This window comes from Mercenaria mercenaria, chromosome 6 (assembly GCF_021730395.1).
Source record: "Mercenaria mercenaria strain notata chromosome 6, MADL_Memer_1, whole genome shotgun sequence".
In the NCBI taxonomy this organism is placed as follows: Eukaryota; Metazoa; Mollusca; class Bivalvia; order Venerida; family Veneridae; genus Mercenaria; species Mercenaria mercenaria.
This window is the reverse complement of record NC_069366.1, coordinates 23,751,329-23,768,548: the sequence shown is the minus strand read 5'-3', so window position 1 is coordinate 23,768,548 and position 17,220 is coordinate 23,751,329. Positions and strand designations below refer to the sequence as shown.

At 36.2% G+C, this 17,220-nt stretch overlaps 1 protein-coding gene and 1 long non-coding RNA gene across 3 annotated transcripts in view; one reads left to right on the top strand and one right to left on the bottom strand.

Moving 5' to 3' along the window:
- Positions 1–11,617, top strand: part of LOC123549407 (uncharacterized) — a 113,510-nt gene extending 101,893 nt beyond the window's left edge. For both annotated transcript variants that reach the window (XM_053545414.1, XM_045337473.2), the window contains exons 46-49: positions 7,096–7,253; positions 7,930–7,969; positions 9,056–9,169; positions 9,487–11,617. In XM_053545414.1, the coding sequence (XP_053401389.1) occupies positions 7,096–7,253; positions 7,930–7,969; positions 9,056–9,169; positions 9,487–9,539 (365 nt within the window). In that variant the 3' untranslated portion in view covers positions 9,540–11,617. The remainder of the gene's footprint in view (positions 1–7,095; positions 7,254–7,929; positions 7,970–9,055; positions 9,170–9,486) is intronic.
- On the bottom strand, positions 884–5,627 carry LOC128557646 (uncharacterized). Its single transcript, XR_008371290.1, has 3 exons — positions 5,060–5,627; positions 2,686–2,771; positions 884–1,489 (listed from the first exon to the last, which is right to left on the bottom strand). It is a non-coding gene; the product is annotated as an uncharacterized LOC128557646 (long non-coding RNA).
- Positions 11,618–17,220: the final 5,603 nt, after the last annotated feature.

Genomic DNA, 17,220 nt, shown 5'->3' with positions numbered 1-17,220 from the left:
ATTTATAGTAACAACTAAGGGAAGTTAATAAGGAAAAAAAAAAAAAAAAAGAAACCCTTCCAAAAAATTACAAGTCCACACAAAAATCCTGACCAGGTAGAGATAGCTCAAAATACACCTCAGAATTGGATGTAACATGCATGTTGTACTACAGAAAAGTGGTCTCGATTTTTCCCTACGACTTGTAATGAAAAAGTTACAATATAAGCTATTTATAGTAACAGCAAAGGGAAGTAATTCAAAAGAAGGGACCAGTGCATGACACTCCGTCTCAAGATGGTGTACAATTGTGCCAAGTTACATCAAAATCCCTCCATGCATGAAGTAGAAATGCTCCGGACAAAGTCATTCTTGTATCTGACATTTGGCCTCTAAGTGTGACCTTGACCTTAGACCTAGGGACCTGGTTCCTGCGCATGACACTCCGTCTCATGATGGTGAACAACTATGCCAAGTTGTATCAAAATTCCTCAATGCATGAAGAAGAAATGCTCCAGACAAAGTTTTCATTCTTTTATCCTTGACCTCTAAGTGTGACCTTGACCTTACCCCTAGGGACCTGGTTCTTGCGCATGAAACTCCGCCTCATGATGGTGAACAATTGTGTCAAGCTACATCAAAGTTCTTTCATGCATGAAGAAGATATGCTCCGGACAAAGTTTTCATTCTTGTATCCTTTGACCTCTAAGTGTGACCTTGACCTTAGACCTAGGGACCTGGTTCTTGCGCATGACACTCCCTCTCATTATGGTGAACAACTGTGCCAAACTACATCAAAATCTTTCCATGCATGAAGAAGATATACTCCGGACAAAGTCATTCTTGAATTTTTCAGTCTTGTATCCTTTGGCCTCTAAGTGTGACCTTGACCTTAGACCTAGTGACCTGGTTTTTGCGCATGACACTCCGTCTCATGATGATGAACAATTGTGCCAACTTTAATCAAAATCCCTCCATGCATGAAGAAGATATGCTCCAGACAGTCATTCTTGAATTTGACCTTTAACCTCTAAGTGTCACCTTGACCTTAGACCTAGGGACCTGGTTCTTGCGCATGACACTTCGTCTCATGATGGTGAACAACTGTGCCAAGTTTCATTAAAATTCCTCCATGCATGTAGAAGATATGCTCCGGACAAGGTCTGTGGACGCCGCCCGCTCTCACGCCTGCCAGGGGCGTTCCAGTAATACGTCCCATAGACATTTGGACAACTATGTCTTCGCTTCCGCAAGCGGGCTCGACAATAACAAAACCAATGTGATAATACATTATCTTTTAAAGTAACAGAGCTTAGTCAAACACTGCTGTTCTCAAAATAAATTTAGTTTCTAAGTAAATCCTGAATTCCTATCCTTAAAAGTTTTTTTTTTATTAAAGTTCCCTTGTTCTTCTGTCTTTTTATATTTTCTGGTGTTTCTTTCTGGCTTTTCAAGTATACTGTATTTGTTGACCTTCCATTTTGTAGCTGCCTGCTCTAAAGAAGTGAACCTGTAAAACAGAAATCAAATATTGTAAATTGATAAAAAGAGACCCCAACCAACTTTCATAAAGATCCCATGAAAAATGTGACCTATAGAGTGGTCACAAGCAAAAGTTTACCGACGCACGGACGGACGACGGACGCCGCTCTATCACAAAAGCTCACCTTGTCACTTTGTGACAGGTGAGCTAAAAAATCAATATCTGAGAACCGCTTCCTCCGGTAACACTAAAATGTAAATAAAATTAAACCATTATTTTGTTGATGTGATTTTTTGGGAAATGTTACCTTGCATTTTGGGATGTTGGGAAAAAAATGCAATATTTTTGGATTGGGAAGTGGCCGAATATAGGCCTCTGTCATATAAGGATGAAAAGCCCTGCCGGCTAACAATTTCTGACAAGAAATCATTTTCAAAGTTTTTCTTTTCGTTGAGTTCTATATGGAATTAAATTCTTTGGGTAATTTTGAAAGAGGACCATCCCATGATCATTCTGTGAAGTTTGGTGTAAATCTGCCCAGTGGTTCTGAAGAAGATTTTTTACAAATTGTTGGCACATGACGGACATCAACTCATGTTGTCACCCTGTGACAGGTGATCGAGCTAATAATTGTTTAAATTTGCATACATGTGTTAAATTTTATGGTTTTGTCCAGAAATGCTTTATCATCAAGAAATTGAAATGGAGTCTTAAATAAGGTCTAAAAAAATTTGTTTCCGGTAACATGCTAAAAAAAATTAGGGTAGGTAGGTCAGAAAAACTTTCTTTGGATTTTTTAAAATTATTTTTAGGGAGACTTTTGGGAAATTATTTTTGTGTCAAAACATGAATACAAATAGGGGGGTTATGCCCCTACAGCATCAGTAAGTTGATTTATAACATCACTGTCCATGTTTAAAGCATAAAAAGTGCAGTTTTGCAACTTTTTGTCAAAAAGTTGAAAAAAATGTTCTCAAAGACAAAGGCGGACGGACCATCCATTTAGGGTCGGGCCAAAAATTTATGGAAGGTCAGGATACAGGAAACAGACATTTTTTTTTAAGCCTAATGTTCCTTGGTATTTGATTCTATGCACTGACTCAATCGCAAAAATCTATTCACACAAATACTAATTTGTATACAGTATATCATGCATTTTGAATGATTGAAACTGCTTCCCACAGCTGAAACTATATAATAAAGAAACAGAAAGATAGAAATACCTTATGAGCCGCAAACAAGTGGTTTCAGTCTGTCAACAAGCACTTTGGAGCAGTACAACAATACTCTGTATAATATACCAAGATGCCTGAAAAAAGTGAAAAGTGAGCAAATTAAGAAAACATGGACAACCAGCTGTTTTTAAATTTCAAAGGTCTAAGGGCTATGATACCTTTTCGCAGTTTTTCAATTTTCATGCCAATAAGATGACCCCAATTATATCATTGCCAATGGCATGGCGGGAGAAATTTGTTAAATAGAACTTTTTTTAATGAAAATAAAACAGTAGCAAATTTTGTCAAAATGTATAATGAAATGAAGTAAATGCGGTTAAAAATTTCAGTTTTGAAAAAAGAAAAGTCACTGTATGAGTAGGTTTGTTTACACGACTGACCAGCCAGAACAGCCAAACATTACTTTAACCCAGTGAATTCCAGGTACCTTTTTGACTTGGTGGTCTATGACCTTCACTTTGCTCGGTATCATTAAAAGGCAAAAACAGACTGGTAAAGCAGCTAGAAGAATCTGTTATGCCTTCCTCAGTTTAGTATGAACACAGGAGCCGACAAAATGCTACAATTCACGTAACAATTGTTTATTGGTATCTGACGGTCATTATTCATAAACGTATAACTTTAAACGTATTTGAGTATGTTTGCAGTGTACAAAATTCAGATTTCAACTAACCCATGCTGGCTACCAGATAGAAAATTTTCCAAGCCTGACACCAATTTCACATGCCTGAACTTAAAGCTGAATTTTGAACCATAAAACAACTGGTCTAGCTCATACCCTCAAAATACTTCATCATATTGTTTGGGACATGCTCGACTGGGGATTCCTAGAAGAACAGGAACTGAATGCATCGGATTAAAAAGTAATGTGAGCGGCTTCAGTTTGCATTTTGCCGAGCTCAAATTTAACTTTTTTGACCAACGTACTGCAAATTTTAGCATGTAGCTTTTTTTTTCTTGTTGCTAAATCTGAAATCTACTTGCAAATTTAGACTTTCAATTAAGAATGTTAGAATATCCTAAAAAATCATGCTAGAACATCAATATCATTTGCACAGTTTTCTTTGGCATACAATTTTGTGCGTTATAACTCAAAATGACCTTCAAAGTAATTCGGAACGCATCATTGATGGCGTAACTTAACTACTGGCTGAAACTACGGCAAGGCAAATTTTCGTACCTAATATTATAAACAGCGATTCAACTGTATACATGTACAAATTAGTAAGATAGCCTGCGTTCTAGATTTAATTATAAGATAGACCTCTACATTTCTTTATAATCAGTAATCCATTCAACAAAAAATGGCTTTAGAACCAAAACAGATGTTGTGTTTTCTGTTATCCTCAAATGAAAGCGAATCTATACAAACATTAACAAAAACCGCAACAATTTTGACTATTATTTGTATTTGCAAAATAAATTGTGTGAAATTTTTATCTTAACTTGCATTCCATGAAATTGACTTGCATTTAGCGAGTCCAAAATTTGAGCCCTGTGATTTGTGAAAGTAATTACATCTTCTGCATGATTATGGTTGACTAACTCTTAAACTCTTGCATTTATGGAACAGTTTGAATTCAATTCCTTCATAATTCTGACCAACTAATTGAGCATGCTTCAGAACTCCAGATAAGGGCTGTATTTTTGTAATTACTAACTTGTTAGGGATCAGATATGACTTTATTTTAAAATGTGGACGTATCAATACGAATTTATTTTAAAATGTGGTTGTATCAGTACGACATGTAAACAGTATTACATATATTCCAAAGATCAAGCCGAATTGCATGTCTGCACCAAGTTGCGCTTATCAACGCTATCCCGACTGTTGACAATTTGCATTGTGTCAAATGAGTGCGGAATATACGAAACAAACGCCAATAGCATAATGTAATGCATTAACACATAATTTTTTGGACTTCAAAAATTATGCGTCATAAAAATCTGAAAAGGGGAAATAATTCTACCAAAACTGAAGGCAACCAAGTTATTTTTATTTTAATTTGTGTCATATGAACAGATGAACCAAGTTTGAAAGAAATATCTTTACTATTTTTCAAAAAATGTTAGTTTTTATGTCGAAAGCCCGATCGGGCAATGTTACCAGTCTGTTTAAAACCTATATTTTTTCTATAAGCCAATCCGATTCCCTGTATTTAGGCCGAGCACAGCTTATCGGCAGAATCATAAGCTCAACTTAATTACTGTGTATACATGCAGTGAGCCTTAAGAAATAATAATCTGAAAGGCCCATTTCAAATTGATGAATAAATAAAAATGTAAAAAATAAGGAATTTCTATGCTTTTTATGGGGTGTTTGTTTACATTCTTACAATACAATGGAAAGTTAGTTACTCACGTTTCTAAAAATGTCAACAGGTCCAACCATGCACATGCTGTACTGGAGTGCCGTCCATATTCTATATAAAAGTAAAATAATTCCATTAATCAGTCATGCCTGCAAGTAAAATCACGGATTTCTTAATTTTAAAAATTCAGGATACTGGCTTAGTAAAAGAGAAGTTCAAAGAAACTAAAGTACCGGAAAGGAATTAAAATACGATCTGAAAAGCGACACAAAGGTGAATCTATTCTCTCATTCCCCGAGCTGAAGAACTCCTTGGAGAATGTTTTTGTTTCCTCAAATTTTCAAAATGTCGGCGCCAGTGTAACGTGTATCCACTCTCACTCTAAATATAAAAATGTTCAAAATGTCGCCGTTTAAAAATGCTACTCAGTATTGAATAAAGCATGTTTGTATCACAAATTATATCAGTGTAGTCACGTTACCGGCTGATTAGCTTCTGACGCAACAAAATTAACAGCTTACTTTGAATATTCTTTCGGGTCGCAGACATCTTATTGTGCGGATATTGCGTTTCGCCTACTGATCTGACGGACGCTTATTAGCATTAACGAAGACCGTGATATCCCGAATTCATCGGGGTCGTCGCACGCCCATGGTCTAAACCGGAACTCCATATTTTTTTATTTGGATAGTATGTGTTGTTTGGATACCCTCGTATGTTACCGTAGTGGGATTCGATCCCGATTTTCGTCGCTTCGCGACGAAAATCGGTAAGATCGATTCCCTATTATGAAATGCACACTGAACATTTATCATTCAAATCAGCGTTCCCGTCATTCTACTTACCAGACGGAATAACTGTGACGTCATCTAAGAAACATACTCTTTGACTATAGGTTAGAGACCACCATTTTTCCCAGTTAGACTTCCATTCTAACATTATGACCTGTACGGCCTTCCATATATCGAAACATACATGTCTAATTTGTTTTCAAACACTATCTTAGTTCCATCAAAATATCGATGAAAACATATGAATAGAGATTCTTTATTTAAGTAATTTTCATATGAATAAGATGATTCCCTCTTTACATAGTTGACAGCGCTCGATCAAACCTTTTTCAGTACACATAATATGTTTTATCAAAATGTACTATAAAGTTCTGTAAATGTAGTATAATATTTCAATTTTTATGCCCCCGAAGGGAGGCATATAGTTTTTGAACCGTCTGTCTGTCGGTCTGTCGGTCTGTCCGCAATTTTCATGTCCGGTCAATATCTTTGTCATCCATGGATGGATTTTCAAATAACTTGGCATGAATATGTACCACAGTAAGACGATGTGTCGCGCGCAAGACCCAGGTCCGTAGCTCAAAGGTCAAGGTCACACTTAGACGTTAAAGGATAGTGCATTGATGGGCGTGTCCGGTCCATATCTTTGTCATCCATGGATGGATTTTCAAATAACTTTGCATGGCACAGTAAGACGACGTGTCGCGCGCAAGACCCAGCTCCGTAAGTCAAAGGTCCTAAACTCTAACATCGGCCATAACTATTCATTCAAAGTGCCATCGGGGGCATGTGTCATCCTATGGAGACAGCTCTTGTTCAATAACCACATCTCGGATTTGTTTACATGACTAACCAATCAGAACGAACACACATTACCTTATTCCCAGATATACACTTGCCTTACTCCTAGTGAGTTCCCTGTAATTTTCATGCCGGCCGCTCTAATTTATGTAGTTCGTTCACACTTAAGATCAGTTAAACGGTTTGTTCTTCGTCAATTTTCACCCAGAGTGCCCTTCTTCAATCGTTAGTGTTTCTGGAGCGAAAGTGCAACACTGTTCTATGTAGGACTTTTTTTTTTGGTTGGTGTTCCTTTGTGGACTTTCTATCAAAATTGTTACCTATTAATAGTGGAGCAGTTTTCACTTGAGGCATCAAATATCAAGCGTATGTCGATCGGAATTTAGATATTTTCTGCACAGTTCACAACTCACAAAATATTTTATACTTCTTAAAACTTTCTTTGAATTTTTTGTGTATTAGATTTAAACTGCTTCTTTATATTCCTTTATCAGGAGAGAACCCGGAGAAGGACTTGGGTGAGTCAAGAGTTGATATTGTCGAGAAGAAAACCTGTCGAGAAAGATACAGATTAGCAGGTCTAACAGAAGATACTGTATCCCATGACGGCGTATGTGTACAGAATGCTAAACCTTACCAGGCTGCTTGCTATGTATGTAATTAATGTCATTACTTTGAACTTTTAAATGCAGTTGTACAAAATCATTATCCACAAGAAGATTAATTTGAGAGTTTCAGTATGCAGAAATTCTCTCCCTGCACACTAAATGGTAGATTTTAGTAGGAGAAGGAGGAGAAGGGGGTGGGGGTACAGGGTTAGAAATTCTAAAAGTACTGAAAGATATGTAAAAAAAATAAAATAGTTGGAAAGTAGTAATTTTCAGTAAATATAAATTATTAGGTGCACTGACAATGCGGATATGGAACGTTATAGGAAATGGATATCTAATCAGGTTCCTTCTTATTAATCAGTATGTTTTGAGTTTACAATGTAATTGTCTGTCCAAAAATAAGCAGTTGATTACATATTAAGGCATGGTATTTAGAAATATTAATTTTACCATGTGTCGGTTTATACAAGTGCATCTTGAGGACATGATAATCGTGAAGGCCATTAATCGTCCTCAATGTTAAAAATTACACGATTGTCCAAAAGTTAGCCCCTTTTTTACTATTATATATTCATCCAGTAAAGGAGAAAAAGGTTTAGATTTTATAGAACAGTAATAAAATTATGTTTCAAGACAACAGTAACAGTATTGGTATTATATATGTGTGCAATATTCTATAACTGGTGACTACTAAACTATTTTTTTCTGTGTTTACAGGGCGATAGTGGTGGACCTTTAGTTTGCAGAAATGAAATAGGTAAGAGGCTACATTGTTGGTGTAGACATTTTATCACATATAATTAACATATATTTGAGCCGCGCCATTAGAAAACCAACATAAAGGCTTTGCGAACAGCATGGATCCAGACCAGCCATCGCATCCGAGCAGTCTGGTCAGGATCCATTCTGTTCGCTAACGGTTTCTCTAACTGCAATAGGCTTTGAAAGCGAGCAGCATGGATCCTGACCAGACTGTGCAGATGCGATGGCTGGTCTGGATCCATGCTGTTCGCAATCTATACCTTGACCTTTTACCAACATAGGACATGTATGTGCATAATCTACATATTGCCATCTATTCAAATACCAAGTTTTATAAACATATCTTGGATGCTTTTATGTTCCCCATAACTAGACTATCGTCGCGCATATGACCCATAGCTGTCTGCCCAAGGTCAAGATAACTTGATAAGATACATGTCAAGTAAAATTGGTTTTGCACCCGTAGGGGACTTTGTATTCCCACCCCACTGCAATCCTTGGTCACTTGTTTTTGAGATTTTGTCCAGGTTTAATATGAGATCTGCACATTTTAAAGCTGACTTGAAGATATTATTTGGAATTATTCAACATGTCAAACGTTTTGATATCGTATTTTATCTTTAAAAAAAGATTGTAACGCCGCTATTTACTCAGTGGTCACCATTAAGTTAAGACATTATTATACGTTATCCGGATTATATACTGCTTGAATGAATAAATCTTTATGCTTTTTAAATTTGACATTTCCCTTTCGTTACATGGCCATACACATATATGGCATTTAAACGGTAATGATATAGCATAAATGATGTGTCATTTAAAAGAAATGAAAAGCTTTACTTTCATATAGAGCTGTATTTTTACAATTTAATAATAGATTAACTGAATAGAATAATATTCAAATACGATCACTAGTTTGGAATAAATTGATCTTGAACATTGTCTTGTCTGGTCCTCATAATTTCTTTATTTCTGCTGATTGTCTGATAATTTCAAGCATGAGATTTTTCCGGCTGATAATAAAAGATTAAAGCAAGAGTCTGTTTCTTAAAAGGTGTATAAAATGTCATGTTTATTTCAGGACGATGGGAACAGTTTGGTATTACGAGTTATGGAGCTTCTTATTGTAAAAGATTTGTCCCAGCCATTTACTTCAATGTGACAACACAGAGAGAATGGATTGAATCTAAAACAGGTACCTAAACGTTGAATGTCTAGATGTCGTGTATTTACTGATCACGTACTAAATTCTATGGTCTTCTTTTGCTACGTCACGTCGTCATAGTTAGAGACGTGCGTTATGCTATTTGTGTAAAGTGTTGTGTTACGATGCGAACTTTAGAAATTTTAATCTGTTATAGATTTCAGAAATTATTTACAAGATTTTCATTCTGGTTTTGGAAAAGTACTTAAACTTTGTATAAAGGATGGCAAAGAGTTTTTTATGTATACGCACTTACTTAAACTTACCTGTATATACCGACATTAGAGTTGCGCTCTTTTTAATTTTAGGTATCAAACTTCAAGATGTGTATCCACCGCTATACGACGATTCATCAGAGTAAGTCATACAACAGACTACAAGAGATGATTTCCTAATGATTCAGCCAGATTATATTTGTACATAGAACTTATTTCTACATATTACTTTATTTTGCTATTATACTGAATCATGACGATCATTATTTTTTTGTTCGACGGTATATATTTTGTTAAAATGTGACATTTGTATACGGTTTTATATACGCTTATTGCGTAATTGAAAACACTACCACTGCTTGACGATTTAAGATATTTTGTTATGATTTTATTTGTTTCATGCCATCAACATCCAAAATCACTGCTTCCTAGAATAGTTGGAAAAAAACACCAGTCTCATGCACATGCTTCTTTTCTTTTATACCTCTGTAGATACCTGTTGTATACGGCAACTTTACAGTTTTCGTTATTTTATAGTATACTCTTATAAATTAAGCTTCTTTCCCACCTCTGGAAAAAACTGTAATATACGGCAACTTAATAGGTATATTTGTTACATAGTATATTTATATTCATATGTAGTAGTTAAAGCATCTGGTGACAGGTCTAACAAGAAACAAATATCAACACTTTTATAAGTTTGCATGTTCTGTTGCTTTTAATAATGTATCGCCACCTTGAAAAGTAGTCTAGGGATCTTTTCTGTTGACTTTATATTGTTTCTCTTACCGTAATTAACGACAAATTGACCTTGTTTACGATGTTAGACACAAAGTTAACGCAAATCATCGCTAATAAGCGGTATTTTAATATTTCCATGATCTGTATGTACTGCGCATAAATATAAACGTCGATTTCCCGAGTAACTTGCAACAAAATGGGAAAGTTTTTGGTCAGACAGCTAAAGTTTTTTGTATATATCCTCAGATTCAAAGTAGTTAGAAGGCTATATTGGAGTAACAGCGCTTGACCATCCATTGGTCCGTCCGACCGTGTGTCCATCGTGTCCGCCCCATATCTTCATAACCGATGTTACGTTTTCAAAAAACTTCAAGCATCATTTTCTTATCTCATCCAAACAACGTTCAACTCGCGAAAACAGGTCACTAGGTTCATAGTCAATATCTCACTTCGAGGTAAACTATCTTAACTTCATGTCTTCTCCATATCTTCTTGTTTCATATAAGGAGCATCAGGTTTGCACGCAGAGTGGACAACTCGGTTCTCTCGATACAAAGTCAATGTCAGACATGCAGATGAGTGATCAAATAGCTTAAATTCGCGTCCGTTCATTATCTTCTAAATCGCTGGGAATGTTTTCATTAAAATTAGCTCAAATTATTCATATTATCAAGACGTCATGCAGAGCGCACAACCCTGGTTTCCAGGTCCAACATGCACAACAAATGTCAAATAGCAGAACTTCGTTTCTATTCCATAGAATCCCGCTTTATAGATTTTATAGATTTTCATAAAACTGGACGCCATGTAAAGCATATGTCCTGGGTCACTATGTCTTGGGTCAGGTTCAGACATAGTGTGAGAAGAAATATCTTTAAGTCATGTTCGGTACATGTCAAGTATTTTCATGTCAAGTATTGAGTGTTAACCTCATCCAGATAGTATGCAGTGTACACAAACCAGGACAAAACGTTCTAGGCCAATGTCATATTTAGAGGTCAGAGATGAAATTTGTGTCTGCTCCCAATTATTTTACACAAACGGAAGGCCTTTCATAAAACTAGTTCATCAAGCTGACTTGCTGAATGTAGTACCCATGTCAACAGGTCAGAGGTCAGGTCACCCTTGAAGGTAAAAGATCATGATAACAAGATTTTATTTTACCTGTAGCGTCGTTTCTAGCTTTTTATTACTTTCTACATTACCTGAAATAACTCCTAAAATGTGTGCATGCCTGAATTATAAGAAGACTTTGTTTTACTATTAACAGTTATGGTAAAAATAAAGCATATGAAGGAAGTCGTGCAAGAATGAAAAGTAGCAAACTAATTAATGCAAACCGAATGCCATCAGGTTCTCTTGTTGTTGCATAATGAAACTGTTCTATTATATTCTGCTCTATTCTATGTTGTTATATGTGAAAACCTTCTTTGTTTCAGTTTAATCAGTGTATATTCTTAACCAATAAACAGCTATACAATTCTTCGTTTGTTGTTATTTGATTCAAGAACTACTCTGAGTTTATTTTTACTTCTCTTTAGAAGGAACACTTGGAGTTTGTAAGTCACACTTGACTGAGTAACTGAACTCGCAAACTGTTGAAATAACAAGCTAGCCAATCAAACTCCGTGATATAAGAAAAACCTGTTACATTAAAATTATTCTTTCCTAACTGAGGTGACTCTCTGGCTCGAGTACGTATAAATTGATACGAGGATGGAAAAGTGGCGTTTCTGAAACAATTCAATCCTCGTATTATCACAAAGCTTAACATACGACGTTAACTTCGAATGCATGGACAATATGTGAAAACAAACCCATATTGCGACCGTCTCATTGCGTGCAACAAATTCGTGCTTCCGATGACCGGATGTCACATTCACCAGATTTAGGAAAGATACTACTAAATTATAGCCATGAATTACTTGATCAAGTAAGTTTGTTGTGTGCGAGGACGAAGACTGTTTAGCACATCAAATTAGGATGTTAAACAGAGAAAAAATACTGCCTCCATAGCCTAATGATAGAGCGTCCGCATCGATTGCGGGACGTCGTTGGTTCGATTCCCGGCCGCGTCATACCAAAGACGTGAAAAATGGTACCATAGCTCTCTTGCTTGGCGCTCATCATTAACAGGGAAACTGGTCTCTTCTCTCATGTCCTCATGGCGATGGATTCCATCAGGAATGAGATGTCGAGAGTGATTAATATAAGTTGTAGAACTTCATAGACAATCGACAAACATAAATTATGTATAAATTAAACAGAAAAAAATAAAGCGAATATATGTCAAAAAGTAAAATGGTCTTGTTCTTACGTCAAATTCCGAGATTCACACACTGTTGATCAATATTTAAAACAGACATTGCAACCAAAATGTTCCAAGATGACCATCAATTATTCATATAGATGTGGCCAAGATGGAACTTTTGTTATGCTTTAAATTGTTACTATATGCAGTCACATGCTTCAAGTAGACAAATCCCCCTTTCTAGTAATAAGCCTGTTACAATTAAAGCTTGATATCAAATTTGAAATATGAATTCTAAATTAAGACTTAATTACGCACAAATTCCGCTGTCAACCAGTTTTATAACAATAGGGGAAACATACAATACCAGTCCTGTAAGATGGACGAAATAACAAACGAAACATGCAATACTTTTCAGACGGACAATATAACAGGTGAAACATACAATACCATTCAGATGAGAGAAAGAACAATCTAAACATGCAGTACCCTTCACACATACAAAATAACAGGCAAACCATACAATAACCTTGATAAGGACAGATGGAATAATAGGCGAAACAGGCAATACCTTTCAGATGGACAAAATGACAGGGAAAGCATGTAATATTTTTCAGACAAACGGAATAAGTGATGAAACGTACAATACCTTTAAGACGGACGAAATATCAGGCGAAACATACATTTATCCTTCAGACGGACGAAATAAGTAATAAAAATACAAAACTGAATAACAGGCGGAACATATAATGATTTTTATATGGACGAAATAAATGGTATAACAAAAAATACCTTTCAGACGGCCGAAATAGCAGGTGAAACATACAATGCGCTTCAGACTGACGAAATTACAGGCGAAACATACAATACCCTTCAGGCAGACAAATTAATTGGTGAAACATACGATATTTTTCAGACTGACGAAATATCAGATGAAATACAATACCTTCCAGACGGACAAAATAACACGCGAAACATACAATAGCCTTCAGACTGACGAACAACCAGGCTAAATATGCCATGACTTTCAGACATACATAATAACAGGAGAAATACACAAAGACCTTCAAACAAACTAAATAACAGGCAAAACATACAATAACCTTCAGAGAGACAAATCAACAGGCAAATTTTTCAATAATTTTCATACGGACGATTAACAGGCAAAACATACAATTCCCTTCCGATGACGTAATATCTGGTGAAATATACAATACCCTTCATACGCACGATATAACAGGTGTAACATATAATACCCCGCAGACGGAAGAAGTAACAGGCTTAAACTGCCATGACTTTCAGACATACGAAATAACAGGACAAAGACACAAAAAACTTTCAGACGGATAAAATAACAGGCTAAAAATACAATACACAGACTAATCGCGCAATATCTTTCTTACGGACGATAAAAAGGCGAAACACACAATACCCTTCAGACGGACAAAATAACTGGTAAAACAGACGGACGAAGTAACAGGGGCAGAACAAACCAAACCTTCCAGACGAACGAAATAACAAAAGGAACATACATTACCAACCAGACGGGCGAATTAAGTGATGAAACATAAAATGCCTTACGGACGGATGAAATAACTGGTGAAATATGCAATACCTTTCAGACGGCCGAAATAGCAAGCGAAACATACAATACCTCCCAGAAGTCCGAAATAGCAAGCGAAACATAAATACCTCCCAGAAGTCCGAAATAGCAAGCGAAACATACAATACCTCCCAGAAGTCCGGAATAGCAGGCGAAACATACAATATTTTCCAGACGGACGCAATGACAGGCAAAACATGCAACGTCTTTCATTTGAACGAAAATAGAAAACAACAACAACAGGCGTAACATACAATACCGTTCAGACGGATGAAGGCTTTTAAAAGTTGACAACATTTCAGCATCTCTGATCTTGACGGGAAGAGAGTTCCAAAGCCTAGGAGCATTGAAATAATATAAGAATCTGCCACTGGTTGAAGGTGCAAATTGAATTGGTAATTGTTAAGGCGGAAACGAGAATCTGAGAATCAGTTACAGGATCTTTTCTTTTTTCTTTTGCAAACCGTATTATTAAAATAATAGTGGAAATGAAATTAAACAAATGTTTTTTTTTTCTCTTATGCACTATTTTTATGGTACCGCACGAGAGTAATTTTACACCCCTGCTGCAAGACGAAGTTTTTCCAGCACCTGTCGTGAATGTCACGAGTTATCATATCATTTTCTGTTGCAGCTCATAGGTTGTGTTATTAAAGCTCCTATTGCCATGCTACCTCCTTCTTTCTCTTTCTTGTGTAACTGTACATAGCTTTATGCGGTAATTTGTTAACCTTTGATATGCTCAAAAAAAATATATATAATTTACAGACGTGTTATTTTGGTGGTCAACTCTCGTATATATAAGAATGTTTATAAAACTATGATAGAAAAATGTAATATTGTGAAAACCGCTAAAAAGGAAATTATTAGATATTATGTGAAGTAAAAGTGTGGAACTACGGTAGTATATTTAGAACATGCATTTTTTTAAAGATTAAATTATATCGTGCGCACCACATCTTATCTCGAGCGCACGACATATTACTTCGAGCTCTCGATATCTTATCTAAAGCCGTTGACATCTTATCTCGAGCTCTCGACATCTTATCTCGTGCGCATGACATCTTATGTCTTGCGTAGGACATCTTATTTCATTTGAACGGCATCTTATTTCGAGCGCCTGACATCTTATCTCGTGCGCATGACATCTTATGTCTTGCGTAGGACATCTTATCTCATTTGAACAGCATCTTATTTCGAGCGCCTGACATCTTATCTCGTGCGCACAGCATCTTATCTCGAGCTCTCGACATCTTATCTCGATCGCTCGACATGTTATCTTGATTGCTCGACATTGTATCTCGATCGCACGACATCTTATCTCGATCGCTTGACATCTTATCTCGATCGCTTGACATCTTATCTCATTCGCAAGACACCTTCTCTCGAGTGCTCGACATCTTATCTTTAGCGATCGACATCATATCTCGTGCGCACGACATCTTATATAGAGCGCTCGATATTATATCTTGTGCCCACGACATCTTATCTCGCGAGAACGAGATCTTAGCTCAAGCGTACGACATCTTATCTATAAATAGTAAGGCCCTTTTGCGATTTAAAACCATAAGTAAAAACATACGACTTCCACCGTTTTTGCTTTTGTTTCGATTACACTTTTCACCGTTTCATGTGTTTGCAGGGTTGTTATTTAAATACACAAACTGATTAAAAAAGGCGAAGACGCATACATTTATGTCCTTCAAAAAAAAAAAAAAAAAAAAAAAAAAAAAAAAATAGTATGTAGGCTTCGCCCATATATATGCGATTTTATACTATCATTCGAACAGCATTTTGTTTCTATTTATTCTAACATGCAGCAAGCATCACTGATTATGTTCTTTTATTATTAAAGATAGGATTACCAATTATGTCCACTGTTCTCTCAAATGATGTGATAAACTTGTACTTGTGGGAAGTGTTAATGACATCTGAATTTGTGGGACCCTGATTATCTACTTGTCCGTATGTTTTACTGATGACCTAAATACACACAAATGGTCTTAATATATATAGATATGATGTCGAGCGCTCAAGATAAGATGTCGTGCACACGAGATACGATGCAGTGCGATCGAGATAAGATGTCAAGCAATCGAGATAAGATGTCGAACGATCGGGATAAGATGTTGTGTGCTCGAGATAAGATGTCGTAGGCACGAGATAGGTGTCAAACACTTGATATAAGATGTTAAACGCTCAATATAAGATGTCGAGCAATCGAGATAAGATGTTGTGCGCATGAGATAAGATGTCGTTTACACGAGAAAAGATTTCGTGCGATCGAGATACGATGTCGAGATATCGAGATTAGATGTCGCTCGCACGAGATAAGATGTGGAGCGATCGAGATAAGATTCGTGCGCTCGTGATAAGATGTCGTGCGCACGAGATAAGATGTCGGCCGCACGAGATAAGAAGTCGAGTGCTCGAGATAAGATGTCGTGCACTCGAGATAAGATGTTGAGTGCTCGAGATAAGATATCGTGCGCATGAGATAATTTCATGTTAAAAGATAAATGCGTGTCCTTAACATACCACCGTATGGAACTTGAAACGAACTAACATGTTATTTCGTTGTGGTAAAAATGGCCATGTAAAATAATCAAAGGAAAAAAGTAAATCTTTGCCACAGCACTAGCAAAAACATGGGCCAATCCTGTTAAGCATGCAAGGAAGCTCCGATTTCCATACAGCATGGCTCTAATACATGTATTAGGCATAACTTGCGACACAGTTTTTTTGTGCTTACACGTGAAATAACATATCCCATAAGTCGGATAGGAACTTATCACATACTCGTTCATAAGTTTTTAGTGATATTACGAAAAGTATTGCCCTCGTGTTGCAATTTGCCAAAAATGATGTTTGCATGTTTGCAATATTATTTAAAAAGGCGTTACTAAGGTCTAGTCATTGGGCAACTAGACAACTGATATAACTGGTAAGATACCGTCTGATGAGTCGTAATACTTCCCTAAAAACTCCTGAAACAGGGTCACAAAAATGTATATGGAGTTGTTCTTTAATGTGAACAACAATAGAGCTACTTCTGTTCGGTTTTATTATCACTAAGTCTAATTCTTTTGTGATACATCCACAAGGCAATATCATTTAGGCAATCCTCGTCCGTCCTATTAATTATAAACATTTTATACTATGTAATATAGTAATGTATAATTTTCCTTCTTAATGTCAGAACTTTGAATATATTTGTAATCTTACCATTTTT